At 37.6% G+C, this 13,004-nt stretch overlaps 1 protein-coding gene across 1 annotated transcript in view; it reads right to left on the bottom strand.

The window, feature by feature from the left end:
• Positions 1-459: 459 nt before the first annotated feature.
• LOC127658300 (ceramide synthase 2-like) overlaps positions 460-13,004 on the bottom strand; it is a 40,957-nt gene continuing 28,412 nt past the window's right edge. The window contains exons 6-11 of the mRNA XM_052147508.1: positions 12,830-12,880; positions 10,297-10,389; positions 9,641-9,769; positions 9,105-9,211; positions 4,973-5,126; positions 460-2,872 (exon numbers count right to left, since the gene is read on the bottom strand). Coding sequence (XP_052003468.1) covers positions 2,723-2,872; positions 4,973-5,126; positions 9,105-9,211; positions 9,641-9,769; positions 10,297-10,389; positions 12,830-12,880 — 684 coding nt within the window. The 3' untranslated portion in view covers positions 460-2,722. The remainder of the gene's footprint in view (positions 2,873-4,972; positions 5,127-9,104; positions 9,212-9,640; positions 9,770-10,296; positions 10,390-12,829; positions 12,881-13,004) is intronic.

Here is a 13,004-nt window from a genome sequence, read left to right on the forward strand (position 1 = left end):
GGGGATAAAACAGGGAAGCTTTTGGCTAGATGTATAAAGCAGAGAGTCTTTTCTACCATTCCCTCAGTGAAAACTGCTAGTGGTGAAATATTTACCTTGGCCACTGATATTAATATTGCCTTTAAAGGATTCTATCTTGATCTCTATAGTTCCACATCTACGTCTTCTGATGAAGATATTAGAAAATTTGTGGAACCATTAAATCTCCCTAAACTGACGACTGAGTAAAACAATTCTCTTGATTCTGAGATAGCCTTGGAGGAGCTTGACGAGGTAATTAAGGCCTTACCTAGGGCAAGGCTCTGGGGCCAGATGGCTTTGCCACTGAATTTTTTAGATTGCATGCTACAGAACTGGCTCCACTTTTGCTTGAAGTTTAAATCTATGATTGGGAAGGTTAATGTTATTCAAATGAATTGTATTCCAAAATTCAACTACCTGCTACAGTCTCTCCCTGTAGATGAATGGTAAACGTCCCAGATTACATAGACCAATTGACAAAGGTGGGCTAGGCCTACCCAAGATTTAGAATTTAATTGAGAGTTGAAATATTCTAGTAAAAATCATAATATGTTCTCTTAGACTAATACTTAAAAAGCAGAATGCCTGGAAACACTTAGCACAAGTGTAGCCTCAGAACTGGAAACAGTTTATTCATGAGAACAGCATGACATTACTGTTAAAGGCCTTTAGATGTGATAAAACAGGCTTTTGGTGAGAAAAAGATGGATTGCATTATAATGTCAAAAGGTTTACAAAAATAATATTTATATATTTTTTATACATTTCAAATTTTGGTACTCCAAAGGAGCCGATCCATAATTATTTAGATTCTCATTTAATGTTCTTTCATTCTATAATGTATTTGTTACTATCCTGGCCAGATCAAAACTACCAGCTGACAACTTAATGCAATTTAAAATGTAAAGATGTTTTGATTATCTAGCTTGTTGTGCTTTGAACATGTCATGATTCCTCACACAATAAAACTCCTGCAAAACCAGCAGTGATATTTGTGAACTTTAATGTGAACCCTTGGGTAAGCAAAAGCTCACTGCATATCTGTTTACCACAGAGAATAAATAACATCCTGAAATTCCTAAACAACCCAGCTCAAACTACACCACAACGTTTACACAATCATTCTATTTTTGGCTTGTGGCTTTAGAATATTCAGAAATATAATAAATGAAATCTATGTGGAAACGAACATGCTACAACTGGCCAATAAGTGTTAGCACAGTGTTAGGAAGTCTGGAGTTGATGAAGGCCACATCCACACTACGCATTCATTTGTATTATTTCCACACTAGGATGGACTAATATCACAAACTTTGGAAAACGATGAGCTGAAAACTTTAGATTTTTCAAACTTCAGCGGATTAGTGTGGATGTCATTACTCCAGGTTTGAAATGAAATGGATACTGGGGACTGCCCGGAACATACTCTGTGCAAATATGTGAACGCAAACGTTTCTAGGTATGCAAGCTCGATTTAATGCGTCATTCATAGTGCACTGCGAGTATTCATTGCATTCTCTGTGTTGACACAAGGGGCGCTATAATAACATTAGCATGAACTGTCTTCTTCTATGGTCAGTGTCATCTGTTATGGCGGAGCAGCAGTTTGAAATGAATCTTGTTGAACAAGCTGGTTAAAGCTTGCAACCTCAATAATAACACATCTGAGGCATTTGAAGGTACATTCATCGACGCCTTGAGAAATTAGGTTTGTTGAGTAATTTATTTCATTGAAATAATCCAAGAATTGGATCGTGCCCTTGCGTAGAGTTTCCCTTTTAAATTTTTTTTAGAGTTGCCACAAATTCACCACTCATTAATTTTAACACAAAATGAGCTGCAATCTGCACAAGCTCATTCACATGTGAAAATAATGTGAATTTGCTGCAAATTTGCCAGAACTCTAGATTTTTTTCTTTCATTTATACCTGCGACCCTGCATAGGACAAGTGACTATTGAAGATGGATGGATGGGATGTTATTAAACTTTTGTTTGAGAGTAGTCTAAACAAGCAGCTCAACAGGATAATATGTTCTTGTGTTACCATGGAAACAATGTTGTTGCGGTTTATTGGTTCCCACATTTTCTGTGTTTAGAAATGTATATTTTTCTGTTATATAATAGCCATATTTAATTTACACATAATAGGATAATATCCAATAAATGAAGCAAGCATGATCAGCAAAATCTTCCCATAGGAGCACTGGTCTGCTAAAAACTGACCACTTAGTATGTAGATGTATCTTAATTTCGTCTGAAAATAATTCTTGAGTATAAAACAAAGAACATGGATGCAGATGCATATGCCTGGGAAAAGACCAGGTGACTTGACAGTTTTTTTAAATTAAAAAAAGCAAACTTTGGCAAAGAAAGGCACATGTTGATAGAAATCTCAATAGAGGCAACATTGATTCCTGTTTTTCCCCAGAGAGAGGAATGACTTCAGGGGTTGGCACCTTTGGCCGATGTGTCTGTGTGTGTGTGTGTTGTGTGTGTGTGTGTGTGTGTGTGTATGACTGTTATTGTTGTGTGTATGTTACATCTGTAGTGTACACAGCGATTTTTTTTGTTCATGAAAACTGGAATCAGTCCTCTGTTTCTGCCCTCTCTTCTTTCTTGTTCTGTTTGAGGATTGATTTTGCTCATTCTTTGAAATTTCCTCCTCTTTTAACATACTTTTAAGCTCCTCTTCAAAGGAAATCACTCTGTTTTAGAGTGACTGCTGTTATATACAGCATGACCATTCTGAGTCAGTCCATTTTTCTTTATTTCTCTATTTTTCATGTCCTCATTCTCTTCTGCCGACTCATCGGTCTCCTCTTTGTCAGACCTCTCATCCTCTACTGATGACTGTTAAGAAAGAATAACAGAGTGTTGGGTTTAAGAAACACAGGAGAGAATCATCAATCAGAAATGTTCATGAAGGCTAAAAGAAAATCTTAGGTTATTTGCACTAAATGCATTTAGTGATAGATGCTAAATATGCTATTTACACAAAGTGCAATTAGTGTTAGATACTATTTGCACCCCTAATTAAAAGGTGCACTCAGTAATTCTTTCCAATTAAAAAAGATTTACTCCTAAAGAAATAAATTGTCATTTTAAAACAATGTATAAAATCATGAGCACTCACATGAGATGAGGACTCTAGTCATATTCAGTAACCTTATAAAAGCTGTTTTATTCCAGAATGACTATTTTCACCCTGTTGTAAATAGCATCAGCCACACAGTGCAGCTATTTGCACCTCAATAGTCTGGTGGAACCACTGAAATATACGACAAACTAAACAATAGATTTTTCGTCGCGTGTAAGACCGTGTGACTGTTTACTGTTGTCCTAGCGACTGCGGTTCAAATCTGCCTTTTGTCCCTCTCTTTTTCCCATCCAATTTCCTGTCGCCACTCTTAATATTTCCTTTAATAATACTTAAAATAATAGATACAAATTCATATAAAGGTTGATATCTTCACAGTGATTTGGTCACGGTGAATGTCGAGGAGTGCAGAGAAGAATTTGATCCAGAGGCGAGGTCTGTCGATTGCACTCGTTCCCGTGGCTCGGCATCGATTGTGTTATAGTAATATAGTACCATGTTTTTTGGCAGAAACCATTGTTTTAATGCAATTAACCATGGTGTTACTACAGTAATATGTTGTTAATATACAGTTGTAACCATGGTTAATTTTGTAGTTTCTGTAAATTTACAACAAAATACCCTGGTGAAACTAACGTTAGGTTGTAAGAATCACATGACCAGCTGAATACTACTCGCTTAATCTCAGTAATTGTCTTGCTATTGGACACTTTCACTCTTGGATTAAATTAATCATGGCTGAATAGTGAATTGCAACAATGGCATCTGTAACTGAAATCTATTGATTTTAAATGATGCTGCATCCACACCACTAGGTGTCACTGTAAGTCCAAGATGACACAAGCAAAAAGTTACTAAGTCCTTTAAATTCTAACATACAGTGCAGTACATGGGCATCACTGCAGCATGTTTATTGTGTATAATTTTAGTCCAAAAGTCACTCTACACATACCCCTAAACCTAAACCTAACCCTAAACTTCTCTTACAAAAATTAACCATGGTTTTACTACAGTCACCATGGTATTTTGTTGTAAAATCATAATAGCTACAACATTAAACATGGTTAATATATTAACACAATATTACTGTAGTAACACCATGGTTATTGCATTAAATCTATGGCTTCTGCCAACTTCATGACCTTTACTGTGACCAAATCACTGTGAAGAAATCAACCTTTAAATTTATTTTTATTTATTATAATAAGTAGCAGTATTAAAGGAAATATTAAGAGTGGAGACTGGAAAAAGGAAGGGACAAAGTCTAACAAAAGGCAGAATCGAACCTAAATGGTCTGCATGAAACAAGCACATCTTTACCATTGTTACACGACATGCCACTGCATGCGACACTAGGATGCCGTTTGTCTTCCATTTCTGTTTCCACCAGTCTGTTGTAGTGCAAATAGTTGTGTGTGTGGCAGGTGCTAAATACACCCGGATGCAAATAGACATTCGGTTTTGTAATGGGCTTTTGTGTTAATGTAAAATAGGGTCTGTGGATAACTTTATTTGAAGAGTCTTTCCCATTTTTTTCTACAACATAAATTACACTCACCTCAAAAGTGCATTTTTAAAGATGCTGGGTTTTAAAAGGTTTAATTATTATTATTATTATAAATTTTTTTTGCTGAGCAAATTGGAATTTCTCTTCAAGTAATGTTAAACACAGGCCTTAAATTACTCGTAGATTGAAAACCGCCATTCTAGCAACCTGTTACCAATTCCCCAGGGAACCCATGTCTTGAAAATTCTGATTGTCTTCTGGGTATTAGGATTACAAACTGAACAACTCTGTTAAGGAAATCGCTGTATAAATGTGAATTCAAAATAACCCTGTCACACAGACGTACGTTGCTGGTAAGGAAGCGGAAGGCTAAGCGTACGATCAGTGCCGCCCAGAAGATGTGCAGACATTGCAACACCAGCAGCAGCCCATTAAAAAAGTAATATCCAAAAAACGGAGCATACAGAGTCACTGGATACACCCAAGTACAATACATGATCCTGAGAGAGAGAGAGAGAGAGAGAGAGAGAGATATTACAGTATGTTATATTACACATAATACCTGTAACAAAATATTATAAAAATATTTAAACAGCCCTAAAAATACTTAAAAATGAACTTGAGAAACAATTTGTGAAAGATTATTCAGTAAACTAAAAAAATGTCATGAATATGTAGTATTTTGCATATATACACAAAACCAACCACAATTATGACATTATTTAAAAAGGTAAGGCATGTTTGGTGACAGCATGTGTGTTTGTAAAAAAAAAAAAAAATTATGTGATGTGGCCTTCATCAGCCAATTAACAAGGAAAATTGCATCTATGTGAACTTCTGCAATTAATTAAGATGGACTTCAAAGACATTAGTCATTAATCTTACAGTTCAAACACAATCAATGTTTAAACAATGACCCTTAACCCTTACTTAGTTTAATAATTTTAAACCATGATTTTAACTATACATTAGTAATATTTACATTATATTCATGATGTTATAGACCCACAGTGAGTCTGGTTTCTCCCAAGGTTATTTTTCTCCATTAATCTACATCTTATGGAGTTCTGTGTTCCTTGCCACAGTCGCCTACAGCTTGCTCACTGGGGTTATTAATACAATTATTATTTAATTATTTTTAAACACGATTAAGAATCGTATTTTATCTGATTACACAATGATGATTCATCGACATTATAGACATTACAGTTTTATCGTCTGTTAATGCTGATCTTCTGTAAAGCTGCTTTGAAAAGATGTGTGTTGGGAAAGGCACTATACAAATAAAATTGACTTGACTTGACTTGACTAATGTAATCTGATGAGTTGTGTTGTGTTGTATTGTGAGATGAGTTGTTGTGATGTAATAAGATGTGATGAAGTGTTGTGATGAAATGTGATGCATTGTGATGAGATGTGATTAGATGTAAAGTGTTGTTTTGTGTTGTGTTGTGATAGGATGCGAGTGATGAGATGAGATGTGATCTGATGAGATGTGTTGTGATGTGATCTGAATAGAAATGATGAGATGAGATGAGATGAGATGAGATGTAATCTGATGAGATGTGATGAGATGTAATGTGTTGAGATGTGATCTGATGAGATGTAATGTGATGAGATGAGATGTGTTGTGATGTGATCTGATGAGATGCGATGAGATGAGATGTGTTGTGATGTGATCTGAATAGAAATGATGAGATGTGATGAGATGTAATTTGATGAAATGTGATGCATTGTGATGTAATGAGATGTGATCAGATGAGATGAGGTGATGTCATGTAATGTGATGAGATGTGATCTGATGAGATGTGATGAGATGTAATGTGATGAGATGTAATATGATGAAATGTGATGCATTGTGATGTAATGAGATGTGATCTGATGAGATGAGATGTAATCTGATGAGATGTGAGGAGATGTAATGTGTTGAGATGTGATCTGATGAGATGTAATGTGATGAGATGAGATGTGTTGTGATGTGATCTGATGAGATGTGTTGTGATGTGATCTGAATAGAAGTGATGAGATGTAATTTGATGAAATGTGATGCATTGTGATGTAATGAGATGTGATCAGATGAGATGAGGTGATGTCATGTAATGAGATGAGATGTGATCTGATGAGATGTGATGAGATGTGATGAGATGTAATGTGATGAGATGTAAAGTGATGAGATGTAATATGATGAAATGTGATCCGTTGTGATGTAATGAGATGTGATCTGATGAGATGAGATGTAATCTGATGAGATGTGATGAGATGTAATGTGTTGATGTGATGAGATGTAATGTGTTGTGATGTGATCTGATGAGATGTGATGAGATGAGATGAGATGTGTTGTGATCTGAATAGAAATGATGAGATGTGATGAGATGTAATTTGATGAAATGTGATGCATTGTGATGTAATGAGATGTGATCAGATGAGATGATGTCATGTAATGTGATGAGATGTGATCTGATGAGATGTGATGAGATGTGATGAGATGTAATGTGATGAGATGTAAAGTGATGAGATGTAATATGATGAAATGTGATCCGTTGTGATGTAATGAGATGTGATCTGATGAGATGAGATGTAATCTGATGAGATGTGATGAGATGTAATGTGTTGAGATGTGATCTGATGAGATGTGATGAGATGTGATGAGATGAGATGTGATGAGATGTGTTGTGATGTGATCTGAATAGAAATGATGAGATGTGATGAGATGTAATTTGATGAAATGTGATGCATTGTGATGTAATGAGATGTGATCAGATGAGATGAGGTGATGTCATGTAATGTCATGTAATGTGATGAGATGTGATCTGATGAGATGTGATGAGATGCAATGAGATGAGGTGTAATGTGATGAGATGTAATATGATGAAATGTGATCCGTTGTGATGTAATGAGATGTGATCTGATGAGATGAGATGTAATCTGATGAGATGTGATGAGATGTAATGTGTTGAGATGTGATCTGATGAGATGTAATGTGATGAGATGTGTTGTGATGTGATCTGATGAGATGTGATGAGATGAGATGTGTTGTGATGTGATCTGATGAGATGTGATGAGATGTGTTGTGATGTGATCTGAATAGAAATGATGAGATGTGATGAGATGAGATGTAATATGATGAAATGTGATGTGTTGTGATGTAATGAGATGTGATCTGATGTGATGAGATGTAATGTGATGAGATGTGATGATATGAGATGTAATGAGATGAGATGTGTTGTGATGAGATGTGATCTGAATAGATATGATGAGATGTGATGTAATGAGATGTGTTCTGATGAGATGAGGTGATGAGATGAGATGTAATGTGATGAGATGTGTTGTGATGAGATGTGATTGAATAGATATGATGAGATATGATGTAATGTGATGAGATGTAATTTGATGAAATGTGATGCGTTGTGATGTAATGAGATGTGATCAGATGAGATGAGTTGATGTCATGTAATGTGATGAGATGTGATGAGATGTAATGTGATGAAATGTGATGCGTTGTGATGTAATGAGATGTGATCTGATGAGATGAGATGTAATGTGATGAGATGTGGTCTGATGAGATGAGGTGATGAGATGTAATGTGTTGATATCTGATGAGATGAGATGTGATCTGATGAGATATGATGAGATGTAATGTGTTGAGATGTGATCTGATGAGATGTAATGTGATGAGATGTGTTGTGATGAGATGTGATCTGAATAGATATGATGCGATATGATGTAATGTGATGAGATGTGATGTAATGAGATGTGTTCTGATGAGATGAGGTGATGAGATGAGATGTAATGTGATGAGATGTGATCTGATGAGATGAGGTGATGTCATGTAATGTGATGAGATGTAATTTGATGAAATGTGATCAGATGAGGTGATGTCATGTAATGTGATGAGATGTGATCTGATGAGATGCAATGAGATGTGATGAGATGTAATATGATGAAATGTGATGTGTTGTGATGTGATCAGATGTGATCTGATGAGATGAGGTGATGAGATGTAATGTGTTGATATCTGATGAGATGAGATGTGATCTGATGAGATGAGATGTAATATGATGTGATGTAATGAGATGAGATGTAATGTGATGAGATGTGATCTGATGAGATGAGGTGATGAGATGTAATGTGTTGATATCTGATGAGATGAGATGTGATCTGATGAGATATGATGAGATGTAATGTGTTGAGATGTGATCTAATGAGATGTAATGTGATGAGATGTGATGAGATGTGTTGTGATGAGATGTGATCTGAATAGATATGATGCGATATGATGTAATGTGATGAGATGTGATGTAATGAGATGTGTTCTGATGAGATGAGGTGATGAGATGTAATGTGATGAGATGAGATGTGATCTGATGAGATAAGATGTAATGTGATGAGATGTGATGAGATATAATGTGATGAGATGTGATCTGATGAGATATAATGAGAGGAACCGTCATGATGTGATATTGTAATGTGATGTGTACCAGAAAGGGAAGATGATGAGGCGTGTGATGATGAAGACTCCAGCAAACAAGATGAATAGGTAGTTACATGCGTTCTTCCATCTTGCGTAGTTAAACATCTTAGCTGACTAAGAAAAAGAGAGAGAGAGGGGGTGATAAGAATAAGGGGAAATTCATGGATATTCAGAAAATTCTAACACTAATTAGGTGGAACCTCTTCTACTGATGTGCAGTATGTTATGCTTGTCATGAGCTCCTATTATCTAAGGCTGCATCCGAATTTGCATAATATGCATACGTATGTAAGATCCGGATAACATGTTGAAAACAGTATGCCAAAAGTGTCTATGGTATGCATTTGTGCTGCATTCAGGGCTAATAAGCTACACCACCCATCACATTAACGTCCAACTGGTATCTCCTTCTGTCTCCACTAGTATACCCAGTGGTCTTCACTTTTCTTCACTTAATATTTTGTTACAGAGCCAAACAAACTGTGCTCATTTGTGAAAAGTATCAGTGTGTAAGACATTTGATAAGGTGGTTTATCTTCTTACCTCCAGCAAATAGTCTGCAGAATCATGCAAGAACATGATCAATGTTCCAGCTCTGATGTAATTCACACACCAGGAGAAACTGATCAGTGTTATGGTGGCCAAATGATGAACGATCTGCTCTTTGAAGTCCTGAGATAGAGAGTTAGGTGACTCATAAATGTAATTTCATTATACAATATATGCAGTCAACAGCATTATGAGGATTTTCTAAACAAATTTTGATAAAGTCGACTATTTGCAATTGATTCAAATAATCAGTGTGTCATGTATTTAACTTGATTAAATTTTTTTATCAATTGACTCCCCTAGTTAATAATTTTCTATATTTAACACACACAGTTGAATGGGATGGTCAGGTTTTGCATATGTGGCTGTTAATATCTAATTTATAGTTCAGAGTTTTCAGTTCTTAACAAAGACCATGTAAACTAATTTTATAGAAAAAGCACATAGAAATGTTACATTATTAATGTCTGTCATCAACCCACCACAAAAACAAAACAGCCTAAAATGATTCTGAACATCAGCTGCTGCTTTGAATATTGCACTGCACAGAAAATGTGTTTGAATAAAATTATATATTGAGATGCAAAAATTAGGTTTACTGTGTAAAACGATGATGGAATGACGGACAGCAGGATGATGCAATGACTTACTTTACGCTTGACATCTGAAGCCACACTGAACAGAAGAGAAACGTAGAAACCCAATTCCAGCATGTAGTACCAGTACTGAGACGGTAAGAGTGTCTAAATGAGAGAGAGAGTGAGAGAGAGAGAGAGAGAGAGAGACTGACTTAAGCCTTTAAGAATAATTTGTTTGAAGACAAGAGGTTATAAGCTATCTGTATAATTGCTCATTAGCAGACTTTAATGTTTTTACCTGAGAGCATATTTGATTAGATGTTAATCACATCACTTTGGCTCAGCTGTAATTTAAGAGCTCCTATTCAAAGTTGCTTGGTTATTTAAATTCTTAGTACCTATTCGACAAATGTGCAGTATGTGGTCAATGTGTATGTCAAATTATTGTGTGTTGTATGTGTTATAGTATTGCTGGTGATGACAAGGCACCCTTGAAAAACGACAAGCTCTATGGCCTCAATGGCTCAGTTTCTTTTCACCAATTATATATCACACCAAAACGTGTGCATACAATACACACAAACAGTATACACAAAGAAAATGACTGTTTCAGAACAACAGATTTAAAAAAATCTCTAAATTTCACTCAATTGCTACTCAATTTCATTCTCAAAAAACCATTGTGATCATTGCAGACAAAATGCACTCGATATCATCTTCAGTATCTGCTATGTTTGGTCAAGATGATGTCGCACTATGGAGGAGAGGGTGTGGTCGAGCACCTATCTGGAGAGAGAGAAAGCGGTAAGGACATCCACCTGAGATGAATTGTGACTAATTACCATTTCTATATTTACAGTGAATGTCGGGGGAGATAAAAGATGGCCCAGTCCACTGAAAGAGAGAGAGAGACTGGCACACACCAGAGATTTCTGTTGCCGAGAGAGCTTATTATTGTGCTGAAAAGCCGAACTGTGTTTGTTTTATGCTGAAAAGCAGTACCTGGCATTTAAATTGGAGTTTAATAAATCGGTCTCATCTGACTGTTAAAACTGTCTCCTGCTTCATCCGTCAGTGCATTGCACACCTCCCACCGTCCAACTGTATTACAAGACCCATCCACACAAAACCCTTTTAACAATTCGGGAAAAGCCGGCCAATTAGTACCCAAAATGAGTGGATGGGTGAGGTGGGAACTTACCAAAGCCTCAATGTTATGCTTTTGACCCCAAAATAGAATAGTGACAGTCACTGCAAGATAATCGTAAATATCCCCATGCTCACACCTCACCGTCACCCGATTATTTGCATCCAATGCCCCATTTTGAACCAAGCATTGATGAATGGATGTTTGGTAACAGCCTGAATCCACTAAGTCTCACGGGTATTTGGTATGTTCATGATCAATTGGGGGCGGCCTGTTGAGCGTCGGAGACCCAGATCAACATCCCCACCTCCATCACCGGGCACTGTTTGTGGACGTGACACGGCTCCCCACAACTCCAACAGACCGGACTGAACCTTACACCCACACTAGTGGCGGCAGCTTCCCCCACCTGAGAGGAAGAATGGGTAGAGCCGGAGGAGAGAGATACAGGAGGGTTAATACACCCCGAGGAAGGGGCACTGGACCCACTCCACCTATCTTTTCGGTTGTAGGGAGATTAATTGCTCCAGCACCATGAGATAGATGACATGCCCGATGTTGCTGGGCAACTCAGTCATCATCCACTGCCAACAGGCGTCACAAAGCTGTTGAGCGAAGGCAAACGGGCGGGCGGGCCAACTTCGCTCAGCGTCAGGGATCGGAACCACTGGCGGTGCTCCTGTGGACTGCAGGATGGCTTTCTTCAGCTAGGGGTACCTCAGGAGGTTGTCGACCGGGAGCTGCTGGGCCGTGAGTTGGGCCTCCCCGGTCAGCAACGGTAAGAGTCGGACTGTGCCCGCGGCCATGCCAGAGCTTTGGTCATGTGCTCGAAGAGATCCAGAAAGGCCTCCGGATTGTCTTGTGCTTCCATCTTTGCAAGCAACACATGGGAGTTCGCTGCCAGGGTAGCATACCTTCCTCCTTCCTGGGTTTCGGCACCAGTGTAACAGATGTTTGAATTAGGATAAAAATTAGGAAGCTGGAGCCGGTTTCAACAGTCATGGGAGACCGATTTATTAAACTCCAGCTTAAATGCCAGGAACCCAAAGTACTGCTTTTCAGCATAAAACAAACACAGTTCAGCTTTTCAGCACAGTAATAAACTCTCTGCAACAGACATCTCTGGTGTGTGCCAGTTTCCCTCTCTTTCAGTGGACTGGGCCGTCTTTTATCTCCCCCGACTCTCACTGTGAACATAGAAATGGTAATAAGTCACAATTCATCTCAGGTGGATGTCCTTACTGCTTTGTCTTTCCCCAGATGGGCGCTCGACCACGCCCTCACCTCCACACGCATGGACAATTGGATTGTTTTGAAACCCTAAAATGACTAATGGTACATCATTTCGTCTAATGGAATATAAAGACACACACAAATAAGGGCCATAAGACTACAAGTTTAATTGATGTGGTGATGATAGACTACAGAAGTTGTGTGTTGTTTTCAGGAAAAACTCACAAGAGTGGGGAACCCTTTCCACATCTCCTCTAGATCATACAACCAGGGTTTCTATAGAGAGAGAGAGAGAGAGAGAGAGAGAGAGAGAGAAAGAGAGAGAGAGGATATGTAATGATTGTGAGAAGTGAGAATTCAGCACACAAAATGAGATCAGAGGGTGAAAATTGGGTGCAAC

Source organism: Xyrauchen texanus, chromosome 17 (assembly GCF_025860055.1).
Source record: "Xyrauchen texanus isolate HMW12.3.18 chromosome 17, RBS_HiC_50CHRs, whole genome shotgun sequence".
Classification (NCBI taxonomy): Eukaryota; Metazoa; Chordata; class Actinopteri; order Cypriniformes; family Catostomidae; genus Xyrauchen; species Xyrauchen texanus.